The 24256-nt window shown below is 35.6% G+C and overlaps 1 protein-coding gene across 2 annotated transcripts in view; it reads right to left on the bottom strand.

Moving 5' to 3' along the window:
- COG5 (component of oligomeric golgi complex 5) overlaps window positions 1–24256 on the bottom strand; it is a 292761-nt gene that overhangs the window by 252805 nt on the left and 15700 nt on the right. For both annotated transcript variants that reach the window (XM_041774079.1, XM_041774078.1), the window contains exon 6: window positions 1222–1342. In XM_041774079.1, the coding sequence (XP_041630013.1) occupies window positions 1222–1342 (121 nt within the window). The remainder of the gene's footprint in view (window positions 1–1221; window positions 1343–24256) is intronic.

Genomic DNA, 24256 nt, shown 5'->3' with positions numbered 1-24256 from the left:
TGCTTTCCCTTTGTTTATGTCTCTGCCTCTGTCTATGTCTCTCATGAATAAATAAATAAAATCTTTTAAAATATATATATCAAAGATATAAAAATTAAAAAATAACGTGTAATGCATATCTCTCTGGTATTATTTTCAAAGCATATCACCAAGAATAAGTAGCCTCTTACTACTTGAATTGGATAATATCAAACATCTCTGAATCTACAAAGGTACAAAATCACTAAGCACAACCACTTCAGAAAAATTATAGGGTACCCAAGAAAAGAACCACAAAGCCTCATAAAATGCAAGTGTGTTAGTTCTGCATACACTCAGTAGCTATTCAAAATTTTGCCTGAAATATTATGAACTATATCATCATGGACCTTGTAGCTTGATAATAGTCAAAACCGTGAATGTTAAACCCTTGAATGTCAAGAGTCAGTTCAAAATACTTGAAAGATGAATAAGCACATGAAGAAATAAATTCAATAAATCTCCCAGGCATAATGTCAACATAAGATTTGTCACCTAAAAAACAACATTTCTTCTACAGACATGAAAATTAAGTTACCATGAAAACCTGTACACGAATGTTTATAATAGCTCTATTCATAATCACCAAAAACTAGAAATAATATAAATTTCCTTCAAACCCTGAATCAATCAACCATGGTACAACCACACAATGATATTCCAACAAACACCAAGGAACAAAAGTTTCAGTATATACAAAAACTTGGATAAATCTCAAAGGTATTATGCTGAATACGGAAAGTAGCCTCAAAAGGTTACATACTTTATAATCCCATTTATATGACATCCTCCAAAAAATAAAACTAAACTGATGGAGAACTAACCAATGGTTGCCAAAGTTGTGTGTTGGGAGGGTATAACTGTAAAGGGATAGCAGGAGGGAGTTTTGGGGGTGATGGAACTTATTCTATATCATGACTGTGCTGGCAATTACATGCATCTAAATGTGTTAAAATTCACAAGCATGTATACTTCCTCCCAAAAGGCCAATCTTATCATATGAGAATTTAAAAACAAATAGCATTTCTAAAAAATCAACTAATTTTACTCAGCTATTTTGAAAAGAGTGACAATGTTTTTTATACAGCCAATTATTAAATAAATTTGTCCAATATTTGTTACTAGTGATAATAAAAGTCAACAAATCAAGTGACTGAAAAATCTATAAAACTCTACTAACTTTTTAATCAAAAAAGAACTTACCAAGTTCATTAAGACTCTGAGCAGCCTTTGTTATCTCTCTACTTCCCCCTTGCAGCTGTCCTTGGAGTCTCTTAGTGAGATACAAGATGCGAATTATTCTCCGAAGCAAATCACAGGCAACCTGTACAAATATCACAATGTTAAGTATAATCAACCCATGAGGTTTTATTACTATTATGATGTGAACCCCTCCATTCTTTTCAGATGCTAAAGAATCATTCATGTCTCTTTTTGTTTTCTACCCATCAGAAACCTAAAAAAATCACAAAGCTTCAAAAGCAACATTTTACAATAAACTCCACTGTATCTCCAAAGAAGAGATTTGGGGACTGAGGTGCTGTAAAACCTGGGAACTCCTCTCCTTCATCCTAGATCAGTTTTCTTCTCTAGGCAAGTGGTTCTCAGACTTCACACTAAATTCAAACAGGTATTCCAAAAGTTCCAAAGCCCACATTGTGGTCCTGACTAACGAAATCAGAATCTCTAGAGGTTGGAACTAAGCATCAGTATTTGTTTTTTTAAATATCCTCAGTGGTACCAATGTGCAACCAAGGTTGAGAGCCACATGCTAGGGCCATCTGCTTCCTACTATTGTTATTGTTTAACAATATAGTTGTTTCCAAACCTGGTTTCTCTTCTCTAGGTCCATAAGGGAACAGACTTAAAACTTCTCCCAATTACACTAAACCTTAAGGAATAAGTATGCCCTACTTGAATTTTCCTAATGGTTCTTTTATCACTAATAACAAATTATGAAAGAGAATGATTAAAACAAAAAAACTATCATATACGCACACGTCATCTCCTCTTCCCGTTTCATCACCAGATCTAATACTGAATCTTTACCTAGCCAAAAGACTAAGACACAAAATGAAGACTCATGTATTTCAGGACACTTTATTATAGAAGCTGGATCCAGAGGATTTGCCTGAAGGAGAGACAGGAGAGGGGAGACTGATGGAATAATAGATATGGAGTGACCCTCAGCATCATAATGATAATGAAGAGAGAGAGTCTATGCTGCTGCATTACCACCATCTTTATGGTCCTGAAGCTGGTTAAGAAGAACATCTTCCTGTCTGAGGAAAATCATAACTGGAGGCAGTAAGAATTAAAAGCACTAGGAAAACCGCTGAGGCTCCAGCTATGAACATTTTCTTCTGAATGAAACACACACACACTCAGAACCACACAGGCACCCACACAACATACAGAGACACACGTTTATTCAAAAATACAAAGTTTACAAACATGTAAGTCAAAGACGACCAATCATTAAACATGCTTACCTGAATGCTCTTCTGAGTAACTACAGTCTAAAGCACTTATGATGATAAAAGAATGCCAACTATCTCTGAAAATTGGAAGATTTGGGCATTTATCTTTTATTTAAAATTATTTTCTGAGTAAGTAATAAAAGCACATAATTCAAGATTCAAAAGAAAAAAAGTCAGAATGCCTGGGTGGCTCAGCAGTTGAGCGTCTGCCTGTGGCTCAGGTCGTGATCCCAGGGTCCAGGGATCGAGTCCCACATCAGACTCCCCACAGGGAGCCTGCTTCTCCCTCTGCCTGTGTCTATCTGCCTCTCTCTGTGTGGCTCTCATGAATAAATAAATAAATCTTAAAAAAAATTTTAAATAAAAAAGTCATCCTTATATCTATCTCTATGTCCCAAATATGCACTTACCAAAAACAATCACTGTTACCAGTTTCTTGCTTGTCAGAACAGCGTTTTTAAATGAACAGTTTCAAATGCAGAATCCCTAGTAATCATTCCCCTGGGATTCTAAAATCATCATGAGGAGAAATACCAAATCTTACCTTAGATCTAATCACCTAGAATTTGTCCTTCCAGAATTCCCTAGTATCTAACGCAATAAAGGATATGCCCTCAAACGTGGAATCTTTGAGCTTATTTCTAATGCTTTTATTTTTAACCACATTTAATCAGTTATCAAGTCTTATTGACTCTTCTTCTGTCACATAACACAAGAGTCACATTACCTCTGTTTCTACAAACATCACCTAATCCAAATCTTTACTACCTTCACCTTCCCAATGTGGTCTACTAGCTAGTTTTCCAATCTCTTACTGAAATCCGCCCTGCTATATTTATCTTCTTAGAAATACAGTTTTCAGCACTCCAGCCCCCCTCTTTCAAACTTCAGAGGCTCTCTACTGACAGATTATGTTAAATCTTCTCACAAAGGCATTTAATAAAATCCTCAGTCAAGAAGTCTTAGATAATCTATGAGGTAGCACTTGCCACCATTTTCTAATATAGTGGCCTCCACTCCAATTTCCCTTCCTTATTTTTTATTTGGAACTTTTATTTTTTTAAAGGTTTTATTTTTTTATTTGTCAGAGAGAGAGAGAGCACAAGCAGAAGGAACAGCAGAAGGAGAGGGAGCAGACCCCCTGCTGAGCAGGGAGCCCAACATGGGACTCCATCCCAGGACTCTGGGATTGTGATCTAAGCCAAAGGCAGACACTTAACCAACTGAGCCACCCAGGTGCTATAAAAGTCCCTACTTGGGACTTTTATAACCAAATATAATACAAACATATTATTCAGTACTAATAAGAAATGAGGTATCAAGCCATGAAAAAGCACAGAGGGAAACTTTAAATATACGTCACTAAGTGAAAGAAGTTAATCTAAAAAGGGTGTATATTGTATGATTCCAACTATCTAACATTCTGGAAAAGGCAAAACTATGGAGAAAGGAAAAAGATCAGCAGCTGCCAAAGTTTGGAGGAATGAATAGGCACAGTCCAGAGGATTTTTAGGGCGCTGAAAATACTCCGCATGACACTATAATGATGGATATATATATCACCATCACTTGTCCAAATCCACTGAATGTACATCAAGAGTGAACCCTGACATAACCTATCGGCTTTGGGAGATAACGATCTGTCAATGTAGGTTCATCAATTGCAACAAAGGTACCATTCTGGGATGGGGGGAGGGGATATAGGTGATTAAGGGGGTGGCCATGTATGTGTGGGGATAGGAGATATAGGAGACACCTTCTTCTTCCTCTTACTTTTGCTGTGAACCTAAAACTGCTCTAAAAAATAGTCTTTAAAATAGATAATGAGGGGTACCTGAGTGGCTCAGTTGGTTGAGCATCTGCTTTTTGGCTCAGGTCATGGTTTTGTGGTCCTGGGATCAAGCCTCATGTCATGCTCCCTGCTCCTTGGGGAGTCAGCTTCTCCCTCTCCCTCTGCTTGGGTGCTCTCTCTCTCTCTCTCTCTCAAATAAATAAATAATTTAAAAATAAATAAATAAAATAGATACAGATATTACAAACACAGAAAACCACACACAGAAATTACAGCCAGGGCAGTCCAGTGGCTCAGCGGTTGCACTGCCTTCAGCCCAGGGCGCGATCCCAGAGACCTGGGATCGAGTCCTGCGTCTGGCTCCCTGCATGGAGCTTACTTCTCCCTCTGCCTGTGTCTCTGCCTCTCTCTCTCTTTCTCTCTTTCTGTGTCTCTCATGAATGAATGAATGAATGAATGAATAAATAAATAAATAAATAGAAATTACAGCTAAATGAACTTAGAACTACTATGCAGATCAGAACCACCATGTCAATGACTATAGAAGCCTTCCATGTATGGATCCTATCCCAGTCATGATGCCTTCCATTCATTCTCCTCTAGCTCTCCCATCCCAACCAAGAAACACCACTACTCTGGTTTTTGTGGTAGCTATTCCCTTACTTTTATTTATGGTTCCATTACTGAAGTGTACATATATAACTGCTATGGTTTAAATTTGCCTTTTTAAAAATCTATATAGGTTCCTTCATCCATCTCTTACTTTTTCTTTGCAATCTGCTAAATATATTCCACCATCTGTTCCATACAATTTCCCACAGACTAGGTTTCACTTAGTGCATTCCCACAGTGCAGCTGAACATGTTCCTCTGTCTTCCATGTTTCCTGTACATCAGAATCATCAGTTGGATGTAGGCACCTTTATCATACTCAGGGTTAATATTTTGGGCATTTCCCTTAAGTAGTGGTACATGTATTGCACACATGTGATTTTCTCTCTTTCTGTGTTGTCACACAGATACTCAATGCTAAATCCAGTAAAATACAGTTTACTGCAATTCTATCATTCTGTGTTTATTTGCTAGCATATAAAATTTCTCTATAAAAAGAAACTTTACCTCACCTACGATTTGTTTACCTGGTGGTACTGTTCATACAGAAAAGTAAAAATAAATATTTGCCTCTTTCCCTTGCTTTATCAGATTTCAAGATTAAAGACTGCTTTCCTGATATCCACCAAAAATGAACAATTAGTAGGGTTTTGTTCTGGTTGTCAGTATGAACTCAGAGATTTAAATAAAAAAAGATGCCAAGTCACTGTGGCTCTTACCCTTGTAGATGCTCACCCTGTCTCTTTGTGGTCAGTGGGAGCCTCTGAGGGGGATCAGTTATACCAATCTGTCTTAGAAGGTTTCCCAGGATCCAGGACTTGCAGTGCTAAAATTAAGATTGTTGGTCACCCCCAGAGGCTCAATCCTCTGTCCTAAGTAACTCTAGTTAGTAGTGTTTGATGGCTTCCTTGATACACAGTATAAAAATATTCTAGGATCACTTTATATATTTCATGCCCCACACGTGGAATCAAAGATTTATCAAAGAAGTCCTGATTTCTTTTAGAAGTCAACAGCATTTCAAGAACACGTTCTGGGAACTAGGTTTGCTCATTTCTGTGACTTTTCAGCAGACATAGCTAGGAAATGTCAGAATAAAATCATCACATAAATATTCATTTGCTTTATTCCATAATATAGATAAAACATTCTCAGATTAATATTATACATATACATATGTACAAATATATACACATATGTGATATATATGTCAAGATAAAATTGAAATACCTCATGAATTCATACTGATATTTCCAAATTAAAAATTAGGAGCACAGGATGTTTACTTATTCCTCTAACTTACATCTCTACATTATTTCTTCCACAGAGACTTCTGGCTCTCAAAGACACAAGAAATAACAGAATTAGAATAATTTAAAATTATCCATTTGCTCTGCTGCACAACACAAAGAAAACATCTCAATACAAAACCCACACTACAAATACAAATATGATAGCTGAAGATAGTTTTTAAAAAATTGTTTTGCACATGCTTTCCTACCATTTTTTTACAGTTGAGTGTTGTTTGTCAAAATATACAGCCACTACCTACTATACTCCTTCATTTAATCTCAGTTCTAATGCTCATCACCAGTCTTACTTCAGTGTTTCTCTAGTCATTCCCAAGTACACAATCAGATTCTAAAGGAAAGATTTGCAGAGACAATCTTCCCTGCATTCTTGTTAGGGATGGCTGTTTCTATCCTTGAAAATCAGTTTGGCAGGTCTACCAATTACTCTATTGCTGCAGGAAAAAAAATATCAACCCATAACTCAGTGGTTTAAAATTATTTGCTATGCCTCACTATTCTGTGGGTCAGTAATTTAGGTAGGGTTCAAAAACTCCATGTGCTATCACCTAGGATTACTAACTCTGTGGCACCCTGATAACAGGGAGGCTGGTCTGGACAATACCCAAAGGCTTCCCTCCAACGCCTCGTGCCTCGGTGCTTCTGCACCTATCATCTCCACATGATAAGCAGGGGCTTCCTCACAGTATGGCAGTTTCAAGGTGATTGGACAGTTTAGACAGACAGTGGCTTTCCCAGAGCAGAACAAAAGCAATTATGCCCCCTGGAGGCACAGTCCAGAACTAGCACAAAATCACTCTCACAGCACAGATTCTTTGGTTTTGCTACAGTAGTTGCTTTCTCTCTTTTTACAGTATTTGGGGACACCAGCATTTTATGTTGCTGTTATTTTCCCTCTTCCTTCCTTCCTGGCACATTCACTTCTTTAGTGGATAATTACACAGCCAGTAAAATAAGGCATCATTCCAATCTTATCTACAATAAAGTAGATAAAATCATTTAAAACCACGTTAACTGAAAACTAAAAAGGAACCTATTAAAGTATATGATGAAAGCAACTAATCTATAAAACATAAAAACAGAGAAAAGAGAAAATGTTTTAAGGATGATTTCTTCTTTCTTTATTCAAATATTTTCTCAAATTTTCTTGCCTATATAATTTCAAAGTTAAAAAATTAAATTAAAAACTTTCTGGGATCCCTGGGTGGCGCAGCAGTTTGGCACCTGCCTTTGGCCCAGGGCGCGATCCTGGAGACCCGGGATAGAATCCCACGTGGGGCTCCCGGTGCATGGAGCCTGCTTCTCCCTCTGCCTATGTCTCTGCCTCTCTCTCTCTCTCTCTCTCTCTCTCTCTCTCTCTCTCTCTCTCTGTGTGTGTGTGTGTGTGACTATCATAAATAAGTAAAAATTTAAAATTTAAAAAAAAAATTAAAAAAAAAATAAAAACTTTCCACTAAAAAGCTAATATGTGTATGGCTTAAAAAGCAAAATGATAAAAAGTTAAAAAATAAATTGAGAAGATAAAAATGTTATATAATAGGTATGTGGATTACATCTCAACAAACCTGCTATACTGAAAATTTAAAAACTGATTTCTTATATAATTTTGAAGTTAAAAAATTTAAATACTCTATATAAGAGATAATAAGCTCTTCAAATTTCTTTCTGAAAATTCTGAAGCAGTTCATAAGCAAACAATGTTACTAAAATGAGCTAAGATAGATGATTCTTGGGGTGATAATTAAATTCAACTCATGTATTCATGTATATAGATGAAATCAGAAGCCTCTACTTGGAGAAAGAAAAGGCTTCTGGAAAGAGAAATGGGGATAAAAAGCAAAAAGAATTAAATGTAAAAGTACTTTCTTCAAATAATTGAGAGAACAATCATAGTGATTTTATGTTCAAGGCAAAAACAACTTCATAGCTCTTTCTTTCTTGCTCTCCTATACCACATGTATTTAAATGAATTAGAAGCTCAAAGAATAAAAAGATTAAACAGGGACATTAAAGTTTCCCCAATGTTCAAAACAGAAATAACTAGACAAAGTGAACAGAATAAAAATGGTTAAAACATAAGCTTCCAAAGAGCCCCTAGACTTCAGAATACTTTTAAAAGAGGCAAATTTCTAAGATGAATTTTCTTCCTAAGGTAAGCCTGCCTAGAAGTCAATCCAGGAAAAATACTGGAAATAAAGATATCAAAATGTACATAGGCATATTTCTTCCTCTTTACTTTCCCTTCCTCTCTTTCTTCCTTTATAATAATTTGACCAAAATTATTTAACTTAGTTGTCCCTCTAGTATAAGGGTGTAGAAAATTAGGCCAAATATTTAATAATAATAAAAATAAAGCATTTATCTGAAACACAAACAATCCCGACCTCTCATGCTTGTGTAGCCATAAAAAATAAAAATATTCATTAAAAAAAAGAATCACAAGTTCACAGAATCATAGCATTTTAGAGCTGGAAGGGAATTCACAGATTCACTTCAAACTTTCAGTGTAAAAAATTACACCATCACCCCACTACCACCACCACCACAACAAAAATGGTAATTATAAGTGGTGAAGGATATGTTAACTTACCTTATTGTGGTAATCACCTGACAGTACATATATGTATCAAATTATCATGTTATATACTTTAAACTTAAACAATAAGCCAATTATATCTCAATAAAGCTGAGAAAAAGATACTCAAGTTCACTCACTACCACAGAGTAATGAAGAATAGCAGTCAGGCCTCCTAAGTCTTAGAATAGTGTATGTACTTCATCAGTACTTATAAAGCTGTACTCGTTCTTAATTTTTTTTTTTTTTTTTTTTTTTTTTTTACCTACAGCAAGCTTCTGGAGAACAGAAACAATATTGTCTACTTTTATGTATTCCACAGAATCAAAAGCAAAGAATACTAAATTTAGAGAACGAAATCTCATTTCTCAGTCTTAACACTGCTGCACACAGGCTTTATGAATTCCAATATGTGCCTTTCAGAACCTCAGTTTATTTATTCATAAAATGATGAGATACATAATTCTAAACATAATTATTATAACGGTGAAATGATTCAGAATACTTGAAATTTTTCATTCATTATAAAATCCTGCATAAACATGAAAATTTCTTTTATTGCTAACAGCTAGCTAAGAGGCAAAAATAGATTCTTAAAACTTACTGTCAAAGAGTGTATTGAACAAAGGGGGAAAAAAAGAAATGCATGATTTCTGACAGGTTTAAGATCTGGAGCTAAAAGCGAGGAATTAACTAAAATTAAAATTTTAATTGAAAAATCAAATTTTGGGGCAGCCCAGGTGTTCCAGTGGTTTAGCACCGCCTTCAGCCCAGGGCGTGATCCTGGAGACCCCAGATCGAGTCCCACATTGGGGTCCCTGAATGGAGCCTGCTTCTCCCTCTGCCTGTGTCTCTGCCTCTCTCTCTCTCTCTCTGTCTCTCATGAATAAATAGATAAAATCTTTTTTAAAAAATCAAATTTTAAATCATTTCCTAAAATTAAACATACATCTACCATCCTTATATGTTAGTCTGTTCTTTCATAAGGAAAAGAATTCCCCTGAACATAATGTCATGATTTTAGGTATAAAATGAGAAAGTTACCCTAAAAAGCAATATTTAAATCCCAACTTAACTATAAGAAGGTATTGTTTTAACATATATTTTAACATAAAACTAAAATATTAACTCACAGGAGAGAACTCTTTCAATGTTCTGGGCACTTACAGTGTCCGTCCATACTCCTCAGGAAAGTAGCTTGCTCAGGTCCCTATACATGGTTCACCAAACTTCAGGTCATATATGACCTTGAGACCTCAGTCACAAATGATTAGAACGGGAAAACAGAAACCACAGAAGTCTGTCACCAGTGGCCTATGACATTGTCTTGCACAAGAACTGCCCAAATTTGTTACTGGTAATCACTCTTCTCTTTAGGGAAGTTCTCTCTCAGTAAGCAGAAACCTTGAGACAAAAGCACCAAGAGTGAGAAGAAACAATGAGAGAATGAGAGTTAATCCGTAGTGGGAGCAAGAAAAAGTAACAGACAGAGAGAGATGCAAACACATAGAGCCTGAGTCACAGAAAAGCGTGAACGTGTGTCTGCCATTACAGGCCAAGCAATGTCTCACTGCACACATGTCCCACTGTTTCAGGATTCCTCTTTGGCTGTTAGGACAGATTCCCATGCATCCTCACTGCCCCACATACTCTTAAGTAGCTATCCCTGAAAAAACCCAAAAATATCTCTTCTCTATCTGAAATAGACTGAGACATCCAAACTCTTCTCACATGCTATACTTCTCAAGCTGTTAGAGGAGAGATGTATAAGGACGTTAAAAAAAATTTTAGTACCACGCATGTTTTGTTCAGTAACATATGCTACATATTTAGAAAAAATATTAAAACTGGGGCACAGAGTAAGGTAAAGATCATTTTACTCATTTCTTAAACATTTAACTGTCTGGTATATAACAACACTATGCTAAGGCTACAGATTTAAATATTAACAATATATGATTACAGCCCTCAAGGAGCTCAGTGTTAGAATATAAAAAAGGAAAAAGCTATATAGAAAGTAATAAAATAGAATTATCTATAGAATATTAAAGGAACCAAAAAAATATAAATAAATAAAAATTTAAAAAAGAATATTAAAGGAACCAAAAAATTAAAAAGAAATATTCTGCTTTGCCAGAAGAAAGGGCAGGAGGAGCCCTCACAAAAGAATTGACACATCAATTAGAATCTGTTGAATGACAATAACATCCTGAGTTAGAGACGAAAGAAAATGTGCAAAGAAGTGAATGTGAGAATTTCTAGCAAAGAGAAAAGTTGATAAAGGCAAGCATAGGCCATATCATGAATTGGCTTATGTGTCAGATTAAGGACTTGACACTTGATTCTATTTCTTGTTAAGAAACTAATGAATAATTTTATCAGAATAAAACAATCTGATGTTGTTTTATAGAAAAGATGAGACATGTTTCTATTTTCCGTATGGCAGACTAGGTTGTTAGCTTACCATTGAAAACAACCAAAAATGTTGTACAACATGTAAAAATGTCTGAAAAGGGGACGCCTGGGTGGTTCGGTGGTTGAACGTCTGCCTTCGGCTCAGGGTGTGATCCCAGGGTCCCAGGATCAAGTCCCACATCAGGCTCCCTGCATGGAGCCTGCTTCTCCTTCTGCCTATGTCTCTGCCTCTCTCTCTCTCTCTCTCTCTCTCTCTGTCTCTCATGAATAAATAAAATCTTTTTTTAAAAAGTCTGAAAAGCATCAAAGAAGTGACAGAATAGGAATACCAAGCTAAAAGTGAAACACAAGAGAAACCAGAGAGAAAAGAAGCAAATCCACTTGTAATCTGAGAACACTTGCTAATCTTGGAAAACTCCAGCTTGACAGCCTCTGAGGCCAAGTGGAGTAGACAGTTAAAACTGATTAAATTTGATGTTGTTTTTGGACTGACAGTGATTTCTGATGCTATAGAGAAACAAAACCAATCTTCTCTGAAGGACTCGAATATTATAAAAAATAACTTTAAAAAAAAGGTCAAGCACACAGCAAAAGATAACCAGGTACCTATGGAAATTCAACTCCATTAGACAAAACAAGCAAACATACTACAAAAATAAACATATCTACAAACACTATGAATACTATACCTCCCAGAGTCAGGTAACAGAACACCTCAGCAGAATATACTCAAAGAAGTAAAAGTCAGAACACAAGAAACAGGACAAGTCATACAGCATTTCAGGAAAATAAAAATAGAACTTTCAAAAAATAAATTACACCAAAATTTAGCAAAATAAGAGATTAGTTTAACCCAGGCTATCATTGGCTAAAGAATTAGTGAAATGAAAACATAATCAAAAAAAAGTCCAGGAAAAATAAAAACACATAAATAAGGAAAAGCGAGTAAATGGCATGGATGACAAGGAAAGTTGAGCATACATTTAATCAGATTCTACAGACAAAGGAGAGAAAGAATGATATATATTTGAAGAAATCATGGCTTAGAAATGATGAAAGAGATAAACAGATGGAAGAAGAAAAACTAATTACACTTGAGACAAATAAAAAGGAACCACATTCTGAAACTGAAGGGAATCAAAAACAAGAGAAAATCCTAAAATAAGCCAGAGAAAACTAAGCCAGAGGAAAACTATTCATTACCTTCAAAAGTCCAGGTCAGAATGAAAGCTTTTCAACAACTAAAATAGAAGCCAGAACATAATGGAGTGATACCTTCAAAGTGCAGAAAATAATAAAGAATAAAAAAAGGAAGAAGAAGGAAATAGTTAACCAACTTTTCAAATGAGCAAAACATTTGTATAAACATTTCTCCAGAGAAGATATACAAATGACTAATAGGCACTATAATTAACAGTCCGTATCTTGGTTTGTCTCTCCTTTTCCCTTTGCTTGTCTGGTTTCTTAAATTCCACATATGAATGAAAGCATATGGTATTTGTCTTTCTCTGACTGACTTATTTCATTTAGCATTATATTTTCTAGCTCCATCTATGTCATTGCAAATGGTAAGATTTCATTCCTTTTATGGCTAATATTTCATGTGTATATAAACCACATCTTTTTTTTTTTTAAGATTTTATTTATTCATGAGAGACACAGAGACAGGCAGAGAGACAGGCAGAGGGAGAAGCAGGCTCCATGCAGGGAGCCTGACGTGGGACTTAATCCTGGGTCTCCAGGATCAGGCCCTGGGCCGAAGGCAGGCACTAAACCACTGAGCCACCCAGGGATCCCCCCACATCTTCTTTATCCATCATTGACTGAAGGACACTTGGGTTGATTCCATATTCTGGCTAGAGTAAATAATGCTGTTGTAAACATAGGGGTGCACATCTCCTTTGAATTAGTGTTTTTCTATTCTTCGGGTAAATATCCATTAGTGCAATTGTTGGATGATAAGGTTAATTCTATTTTTAACTTCTTGAGGAACCTCCGTAATATTTTCCACAGTGGCTGTACCAGTTTGCATTCCCATCAACACTGATGGTTACTAGAGGGGAGGTGGGTAGGGGTATAGGTTAAATAGGTGATGGGGATTAAGAAGTGCACTTATTGTGATGAGCACAGGGTAATGCATGGAATTGTTGAATCACTGTACTGCATACCTGAAACTGGTAACACACTGTAAAAAAATAAAATGATTTTTTAAAAAAGGACAATAGGCACAATAAAAGATGTTCAGTATCTTTAGCCATTAGAGAAATTCAAATACAACAACCATGAAGGGGGGAGCCTAGGTGTCTCAGTTGTTTAAGCACGTGACTTCAGCTCAGGTCACGGTCTCAGGGTCCTGGAATCGAGCCCCGCCTCAGGCTCCCCACCCTGCTTGTGGTCACTCTCTTTCCCTCAAATGAATAAATTAAAATATTCTTTAAAAAGTAACTAGAAAAAGAAAACAACCATGAGGTACAACTTCATACCCATAGATGGCTATATTAAAAAGAAAAAGGTGATGGTAAGAAATAAAGAGATTAAAATTTTCACACCTTACTGGTAGGAATGGAAAATGTACAGCTTCTTTGGAAAATAGTTTGGCATTCCTCCAGAGGTTTCTTTTTCCAGAGATTGAGAAATGATTGACATATAGCATCATATAAGTTTAAGGTTGTACACATATTAATTTGATACATTAAACAAGAGGAAGCATGTGACCTTATGAATAAATATTCCCAAGTAAACAGCCAAGATAATCAAAAATAGTATGTCTACATAAAAACTTATACAAAAATAGGGACTCCTAGGTGGCTCAGCGGTTGAGCTCCTGCCTTTGGCCCAGGGCATGATCCTGGTGTCCCAGGATTGAGTCCCACATCAGGCTCCCTGCATGGAGCCTGCTTCTCCCTCTGCCTGTGTCTCTGCCTCTCTGTGTGTCTCTCATGAATAAATAAATAATCTTAAAAAAGAAAAGCTTATACAAAAATATTCATAACAGTTCTTCCTCATCATAGTTAAAACGTGGAAACAACCCAAATATCTATCAAGTAATGGGAAAACAAATTGAATAGATACACAAAAAATGTTGTATATCCATAAAATGTAACATTATTTGATCTTAAAAAGGAATGAAGGGATCCCTGGGTGGCGCAGCGGTTTGGCGCCTGCCTTTGGCCCAGGGCGCGATCCTGGAGACCCGGGATCAAATCCCACATCAGGTTCCCGGTGCATGGAGCCTGCTTCTTCCTCCGCCTGTGTCTCTGCCTCTCTCTCTCTCTCTGTGACTATCATAAATAAATAAAAATTAAAAAAAAAAAAAAAGGAATGAAGTATTGAAACATACTACAACAAAGATGAACCTTGAAAGCATTTATGTTAAGTGAAAGAAGCCAGACAAATAATGCCACAAAATGTGTGATGTGTGAAATGAAATGTCCAGCACAGGCAATTCCATGGAGACAAACAGCAGATTGGAGAGTCGGTGGGGAATAGGTAAAGGGGAATGTTTACTAATGGGCATAAAGTTTCTTTTCGGGATAATGAAAATGTTTTGACATTAGACATGCTAGTTACATAATCTTGTGCAAACAGTAAAAACCACTCACTTTACATTTAAAAATACTTTAAAGTGGTGAATTTATTTTTAAAGATTTTATTTATTTATTCATGAGAGATACAGAGAGAGAGAGAAGCAGACACAGGCAGCGGGAGAAGCAGGCTCCACGCAGGGAGCCTGATGTAGGAACTCGATCCTAGGACCCCAGGATCATGCCCTGGGCCAAAGGCAGGCACTAAACTGCTAAGCCACCCAGGGATCCCCTAAAGTGGTGAATTTTAAAGCATGTAAGTCACCTGCACGTGACTTACATGCTTTAAAACTGAAAGCAACTTCTAACATGATGGAATGATAGACTGGATTTACACTCCCATCTTAAGCAACTAGAAAATTGAGCAAAATATATGAAATTATTTTCAGACACTGAACAACAGATAGCACAGAACTGTGATCTCTGGAAGAAAGAAAATGAACTTGGGAGCGCCTGGCTGGCTCTGTTGGTAGAGCATGTGACTTGATCTTGGGGCTGTGAGTTCAAGCCCCATGTTGGATGTAGAGATTACTTAAAACTAGAAAATTGAAAGAAAAGAAAAGAAAGAAAAGAAAAGAAAAGAAAAGAAAAGAAAAGAAAAGAAAAGAAAAGAAAGAAAAGAAAGAGAAAGAAAAGAAAAGAAAAAAGGAAAAGGAAAGAAAAGAAAAGGAAAAGGAAAGAAAGAGAGAGAAAGAAAGAAAAAGAAAAGAAAAGAAAAGAAAAGAAAAGGAAAGAAAGAAAGAAAGAAAGAAAGAAAGAAAGAAAGAAAGAAAGAAAGAAAGAAAGAGGGATCCCTGGGTGGCGCAGCGGTTTGGCGCCTGCCTTTGGCCCAGGGCGCGATCCTGGAGACCCGGGATCGAATCCCACGTCGGGCTCCCGGTGCATGGAGCCTGCTTCTCCCTCTGCCTGTGTCTCTGCCTCTCTCTCTCTCTCTGTGACTATCATAAAAAAAAAAAAAAAAAAAATTAAAAAAAAAAAAAAAAGAAAGAAAGAAAGAAAGAAAGAGAGAGAAATTAACTATCCTAGTTTACTGCTGGGAGACAATTTTTAGGGCCCAGCAAAGGGAAAGGGAAGAGAAACAGAACATGACCATCTCTTCACAGTGAGGAAACACAGATCAGACTTCAGAAGAACCAAAAAGCTAGAATTTATAGACAGAGAACTGGACAGGAAGGAGAGGTTGTGGCTATCTGCAAGGATGGCCACAAGTACCAATCTATACATGTATAAGAGGAAACACAGGGAAGGAATTATTAAAACAATTCACAGAGCTCACAGTATAAAGACCTAGCAATAAACATTTAGGACTAAACTATAAATTAGCCCTAGACCAAAGGCTTCTCTGGCTCTGCACTAACAAAGAATCACTTACCAGGCTTATGAATAAGTAAAAAAATAATACCCATAATGAGAAAAAAGGTCAACAAAAAATGGACCCAGAAATAATGAAGACTGAAATACTAAAATATCTATTGTAAGTATACTCTATGTGTTCAAGAAGTAAATTATAGAAAAGAAAGATTAAAAAAAAATACTAGAAATAAAAAACACATTATATAAAATCAAAAATACAAAGGATGGAAATAACAGCAGATTAGACACTTTTAAAAAATAGATCAGTAGGGAACCCTGGGTGGCGCAGCGTTTAGCGCCTGCCTTTGGCCCAGGGCACGATCCTGGAGACCCGGGATCGAATCCCATGTCGGGCTCCCAGTGCATGGAGCCTGCTTCTCCCTCTGCCTATGTCTCTGCCTCTCTCTCTCTCTCTCTCTCTGTGACTATCATAAATAAATAAAATTAAAAAAAATAAATTAAAAAAAATAGATCAGTAAACTTAGAAACAATTTCAGGTATATTACAGACCAAAACATATGACAAAGAACAGTACAGAATATCTTCATGAGCTCAGGGTAGAGAAAGTTCTCTTAAAGAAGACAAAACAAAACTAAACACCAACACTAAAAGAAAAAAATGGTAAATTTCATTTCTATCCCTCTAGATATTATAAAGAAAGAGAAAAACAAGCACAAAGGGATATGTGAAACACACAAGCAAGAACTTATCTCAGGTATTCAGTCTCTTTGGTGATTCCTGAAAATCGAAACAGAAACCATCACACACTCAAAATATTGACAAAAATTAAAGTTTGACAACACTAAATGTTGGGAATGATACAAACTAATGCCAACTTATATACTGCTGGTATGCAGGAGTATACCTATTTGGGAAAATAGTTCGGCATTACATAATAAAGCTAAAGATCAGAAATCCCATAACCTTAGCAATGGCATTCCTAGGATATACTTAGGCCAACAAGCATATGAAAAGATGCTCCATATCACTCAACATAGTAGAAATACAAGTCAAAACCACTATGGGATACCACCTCCCATCCATTAGCATGGCCAATACCAAAAGAACAGAAAATAAAAAGTACTGATGAAGATGCAGAAAACCTGGAAACCTTGGGTACTACTGGTGGGGATGCAAACTGGTGCAGCCACTACTGAAAACAGGATAGAGGATCCACAAAAATTAAAAATAAAATTACCATGTGGTCTGGGGATATCTCCAAAGCAATTCAAAGAAGAATGGATTTCAAGAGATATTTGCACATCCATGCACAAATATCAAGAGATATTTGTTCACTGCAGCATTCTTCATAAAAGTCAAGAGGTGGAAGCAACCCTGATGTCCATCAATGGATTAACAAAGAAAATGTAGTCCATATACACAAATGGAATACTATGCATTCTTTCTCTTTTAAATATTTTATTTATTTATTCATGAGAGACATAGAGAGAGGCAGAGACCTAAGCAGAGGGAGAAACAGGTTCCCATGGAGAACTCTATATGGGCCTCTGGACTCAGTCCCAGGATCCTTCCTGAGCCCAAGGCAGCCCCTCAACCACTGAGCCACCCAGGTGTCCTGGAATACTATGCATTCTTAAAGAAAAAGGAAACCCTGCCATGTGCTAAAACACAGATGAGCCCCAAGAACAATATGCTAAATGAAATAAACCAAAAGGATAAATACTGAATGTTCTGTTCATATAAATAACTAAACTAGTCAAAATTACAGAAACAGAAAGTAGAAAGGTAGTTACCAAGAGGGAAGACAGGAGGGAGAAAGAGAAATTTTTATTTAAGGCTTTCAGAGTTTCAGTTTTACAAGAGGAAAAAGTTCTGGAGATCTGTTATACAACAATGTGCATATATAGTTAGCAGTACACTTAAAAATGATTAAGATGGCAAACTTTTCAATGTTAATACAAAAAAAATCAATGTGAGTTAATGAGCATTAAAAAATAACTTCTCCTAGGCACATCACAAAAAGTTGCTAACAACATCAATTCACATCAATTCCCCTACATTTAAATTCTGGTTTATAATATTATTTACTTAAAAAAAAAAAAAAAAAAAGCAGCTAGTTAATCCTGTTTCTTCCAGAAAAAAGCATCAGCATAGGTCTAGAACATTCTGTAATCCCCGAAGAACAAAGATACTTCCAAAAAATCACAATGGCTCCCTGAAAAAACAGAGCCAGTTTGAAAAGATTCCAACTAATCAAAATGATAGCTTGAGCATCAACAGGAGTACAGCAACTAAAACTAATTAGAAGATAGGGCACCTTGGTGGCTCAGTGGGTTAAGTGGCTGACTCCTGATTTCAGCTTAGGTCATGATCCCATTTAAAACTGATTAATTAACTGAATGTCTCAAAGAAAACAGGTCTACACTGTACAGAACAAAAATTAGCAACCAAGAGCCAAAAATAAAATTTCCACCTCATCTTGTAAATAAAATTATATCGAAATACAACCAATTCCACTACAGCTTGGCTGAATAGTTGCAACAGAGATATAGTACCCCAAGAGCCTAAAATATTTAATACATGGCCACTTACAAAAAAAGTTTGCCAATTCCTGTCTAGATGATAACTCTTTTAGATGAATCTGTTAATTATAATGACATACGCTAAGATACATTTTTTGTTTTTTTCAACAAAGTCAATCTACATAACAATGATACAAGCAATGATACAATTGATAGGCAAAACTAAAAATACTTCTGAATACATCAAGTTTTTAAAATGCACAATCTAAACAAAATGCAAAGAATAAAAATCATACGATGTAATAAGTGAAACTTAATTAAGGGCCTCAGGCTAATGAGGCTATATCACCTTAGACTATTAAACCAGGTGCCATGCCATAACCATAAATAAATTAACTGAAGAACACTGCTGATCTGAGATAGAATTTTTTGTTTGTTTAGATACTGTAAGATTCTTACAATCCTAAAGGAAAAAACCAGTACTAAAGAAGAAAAAAAATGGAATAAGATTAAGAAGATAATTATTCCAAAAAACTAATCGATAGTATTCGCGCTTCTGTTAGCAGTCTTGGTCTGAATGTAATCACTACAGTATATGTTTTGCAATATGCTCTTGAAGATGTTTAAAGCATTAAATAAAATGTATTAACTATCTTGACGACTACAGCTTTGTAACATAACTTGAAATCCAGAATTGTGATGCCTCCAGTTTTTTCTTTTTTCAGAATGGCTTTAGCTATTCAGGGTCCTTTGTGGTTCCATATAAATTTCAGGACTGTTTGTTCTAGCTCTGTGAAAAATGTTGGTGGTATTTTGATGGGGATTGCCATTAAATGTGTAGATTCCTTTGGGCAGGATAGACATTATCATGAGCACTGAGTCTTGTATGTAAGTGATGAACCACTGAATTCTACTCCAGAAATCAATATTGCACTGTATGTTAACTAAAATTTTAATTTAATTTTATTTTATTTATTTTTTAAAAAGAAAATATATCAAATTTTTTATTTTTATTTTTAATTTTTTTTAAGATTTATTTATTCATGAAAGACACAGAGGGAAAGAGGCAGAGACACAGCAGAGGGAGAACCAGGCTCCTCGCAGGAAGCTGGATGCAGAACTTGATCCCGGATCCCAGATCACACCCTAAGCTGAAGGCAGACACACTCAACCACTGAGCCACCCAAGTGTCCCCAAATTTATTATTTTTTTAATGTTTGAAAGAATTTGAGGGGACGAGGTGGGGGAATGGGGTAACTGGGTGCTATGCATTAAGGAGAGTACCTGATATAATAAGCACTGGGTGGTGGTGTTTTGTTTTGTTTTTTAAGATTTCATTTATTTGAGAGAGAGAGAGAGAGAGAGAGCATGAGTGGAAAGAGGCAGAGCAGACTCCCTGTTAGGTCAAGGACCCTGAGATCATGACCTGAGGTGAAGCCAGACACTTAATCGGCTCAGCCACTCAGGTGCCCCAGGCACTGACTGTTACGTGCAACTGATAAATCACTAAATTCTACCTCTGAAACTAATTATATACCATATGTTAATTAATTGATTTAAAATAAATAAATAATTGATTTAAAAAAAGAATTTCGTTAAGGAAGTTTGTAATTAGTGTTTAAATGTCTGGGGCAATAGAATTTCTTGAATTTGTAAATTTTAAGTTTTAACTTATTTACATAAATAATCCCTAAACATTTAAAGCGATAAGATTACTTAATGTTAATGAATTACTATTTAATAAACCTAAAAGACAAACTAGAAATTTCTAAAATATAAGTGATGAGGGATGCCTGGCTGGCTTGGGTCAGTAGAGCATGCAACTCGATCTCAAGTTTCTAAGTTCGAATCCCATGTTAGGAGTAGAGATTACTTAAAATCTTTTAAAAAACTAAAATAAAATATAGGTGATGTAAATTCTTCATTCAAGAGAACCCCCAGATATTAAAATTCTATCAGAAGTATTTATATTGAAGTCAAAATGTAAGTGCAATGCATAACAAACCTGTGTTACAGACCAAACCAACACTGTCCAACTCACAGAAGCCTAACCCATTAAACACTTCCTGTTAGGTTCTTAATAGATTTTGTGCTTGTATCTAAACATTAAAGGTCTTATAACAACTGAAAAGTCACAGTATTACAAGCAAATACACAAGAATCAGAAGATAGTAATGATAACTCTAGCTAAAGATGGCAAATATGATATAAACGAATATAAAAACATTTTTTTCTGAACAGCAGCTCTAACTTATACCTATAAAAGTTAAAGATGTAATTTCAGACTAAAAAAATTAATTATAATTTATATATTACCTAATAAAAAGCTTGAATAAGATTTAGGTGGGAAAGACAAAGAAACGTATAGTTACAGACCAAATTCGGAGAGTCAGAGGGAGCAGTATGTGGAGAAAATTTAGTTGTATACTTACGTGAATTATAGTTCAATAAAGCTATTCCAAAAAAAAAAACCCCAAACAGATCTGGGGTAAATTGGAAAATCAGGGGAGGTATAAAAAAAAATGGACCATAAGAGTTTTGGATTTCAGAGGTGAATTGTGTAATCATGAGTGTAGATGGCTCAGGTACAGTTCAGATGAAGATCATAAACGGAGTTAAGAAAGTCAAAGAGAAGGACGCCTGGGTGGCTCAGTGGTTGAGCGTCTGCCTTCAGCTCAGGGCATGTTCCTAGAGTCCTGGGATCAAGTCTCGCATCAGCCTCCTGGCAGAGACCCTGCTTCTCCCTCAGCCTGTGTCTCTGCCTCTTTCTCTGTGTTTCTTATGATTAAATAAATAAAATCTTAAAAAAAAAAAAAAAAAGAAAAGAAAAGAAAAGAAACTCAAAGAGTGAGGACAGAACAATGGATGGATGAGTGGGTGGATTACTATGGGCACTAAAGCCAGAAAGCATGATGTAAAGACTCTCACTAAAAAGATAACTGAACCAGATCTGTCTTTAGTGAAGGAGGAGGCTGATAGATAGAAGTAATAAGAAGGATGGACAAGAGGAAATGGCTGGAGTTAATCCTTTGAATGCACACTTTCATTGTCATTCTCTGGATATGCCCTACAAGCCTCCACCTCATGCCTCTGTTATTTTTTTTTTTTATGATAGTCACACACAGAGAGAGAGAGATCATGCCTCTGTTATATTCTTCTAATTGCCTACTTTCATTTTAGCATACCCAAATCCTACCTATCCTTTAAAACCCTTATTAACTGCATTTATTTTTAAAGATGTCCTTCAAAGCTGTCAACAGCTTACTTTTTTTTTTTTTAAGATTTTATTTACTTATTCATTAGAGACACAGAGAGAGAGAGAGAGAGGCAGAGACACAGGCAGAGGGAGAAGCAGGCCCCATGCAGGGAGCCTGATGTGGGACTCAATCCCAGGACTCCAAGATCACGCCCTGGTGGAAGGCAGGTGCTAAACCACTGAGCCACCTGGGATCCCAACAGCTTATTTCTTTAAGCCCATCTCAAATACTATTTTTTAAGCATTAAACACTTCATAAAATAATCCAACTGCATATACTTTCTCTCTCCTCTGAATACTTATTATTTTGACATTAAAGTTAGTATAGCTTTCAGATTTCCTTTAACCATGATGAAAACTTTTTGAAAACAAGTACCAAACCACCCATCTTTGTATTCTCTGCCAACACTAACACAATCTTTCTCACAGGAGATGTTCCGATGGCTTACCAAGAATTAGAGCTGCTCAATTATCAATCCCTCATTATCTTATCTATATTCTTTATCTTCAAACAATATTGGCATTAAGTCATACAATGTCTACTAACTTTATGAGAAGAAAACTCATTCTTAAAACCCTTCATTATTTCCTTTATAGAGTCAATTTCCAAAAACCAATTCTATATAAAATAGCAATGAACAATAAGAAAATAGAGTTTTTTAAAAAATACCATTTAGTACAGTAACAAAACCAAACATTTAAAGGTAAATTTAGCAAAACTGAAATCAAAATATGGTTGAAATAAAGGAAGACCTACATACATGTAAAGACACCACATTCATGAGTTGGAAGATTCAATATTGTTGTCAATTCTCCCCAAGCTATACTATGGATATAGTACATTTCCAATCAAAATCCTAATCAGCTTTTTAATAGAAATTGATAGGCTGATTCTAAAATTCATATGTAATTGCAAAGATACTAAAATAGTATCCTTTTCCAATCAAGAGAGTGACTAGTATATTACTATAAAGGCAAAAAATTAGATCAACTGACAAGAGTAAGGAGTCCAGAAATAATCCCACACATATAAAGTTAATTATTATGAAGGCAACAAAAAAATTCAACAGGAAAAGTTGTTCTTAAGTAATGGTGCTAGCAATCCATAAAAGAAAATTTGATAATTTGGACTGCATCAAAATTTACAATTTTTCTGTTTCAAAAGATACCACTAAAAATGAAAAATCAAGCCACAGACTGGAAACATATTGTTTACTGGGAGAAAATATTTGCAAATCATATATTGTAGCATAATATGTAAAAACAAAACAAAACAAAACAAAACCCAAAAACAACCCAACTCCTAACTGGGTATTTATTCAAAGAAAACAAAAACACTAATTCAGAAAGATATATGCACCCCATTTTCACTGTAGCATTATTTGAAACAGCCAAGATATGGAAGCAACCTAAGCATCCACTGATAGATGAATAAAGCAGATGTGGTATGTATACATACACATACACGAATATTTATGTAGCCATAAAAAGGAATGAAATCCTGACATCTGCAACAATTTGGGTAGACCTAGAGTGTGTTATGCTAAGTAAAATAAGTCAAACAGAGAAAGACAAATATCATATGATTTCAATTATATGTGGAATCTAAAAAAAAAAAAGAGCAAATAAATAAACAGAAAAATCAGAAACAGACCTATAAATACAGAAACACAGCAATGGTCAGCAGACAGGAGGGAGGTGAGGGGATGGGCAAAATTAGTGAAGAGGAATGGGAGGTATGGCCTTCCAGTTATGGAATGAGTTAAATCACTGGGATGAAAGGTATAGCATAGAGAATACAGTCAATGGTACTGTAATAGTGTTATACAGTGATAGATGTTAGCTACACTTGTGGTGAAGACAGTATAATATACAGAGTGATGAATCACTATGCTGTACACCTGAAACCAATGTAACATTGTGTGTCAATTATTATTCAATAAAAATACTATAACTCAATAAGATAACCTGACTTTAAAATGTCTAAAAGATATGAATAGACTAATTAAAGAAGAAATACTAATGAGCATATGAAATGACACTCAACATCATTAGTCATGTAAAAAATGTAAACTAAAATTATGAGATACCACTGTATACCCATTAGAAGGCCCATAATCAAAAAAGAGAGAAAAAGTGTTGGTAAGTATGTGTAGACACTAGAATTCTCCTACACTGCTGATGGGAATATAAAATAGTATAGGCACTTTGGAAAACAATATGGCAGCTCCTTAAAAAATTAAGCTTACCATACAACCTACCAATTCCATTTTTAGAAAACTACCTAAGAGAAATGAAAGCACAGGTCCACACAAATACATGTAAGCAAATGTTCACGGCAGCATTATTCATAAAAGCAAGTAACTAGAAATAATTCAA

Source organism: Vulpes lagopus, chromosome 11, assembly GCF_018345385.1.
Source record: "Vulpes lagopus strain Blue_001 chromosome 11, ASM1834538v1, whole genome shotgun sequence".
NCBI lineage: Eukaryota > Metazoa > Chordata > Mammalia > Carnivora > Canidae > Vulpes > Vulpes lagopus.
The sequence above is the reverse complement of the archived record's forward strand: the minus strand, read 5'-3'. Positions and strand labels throughout refer to the sequence as shown.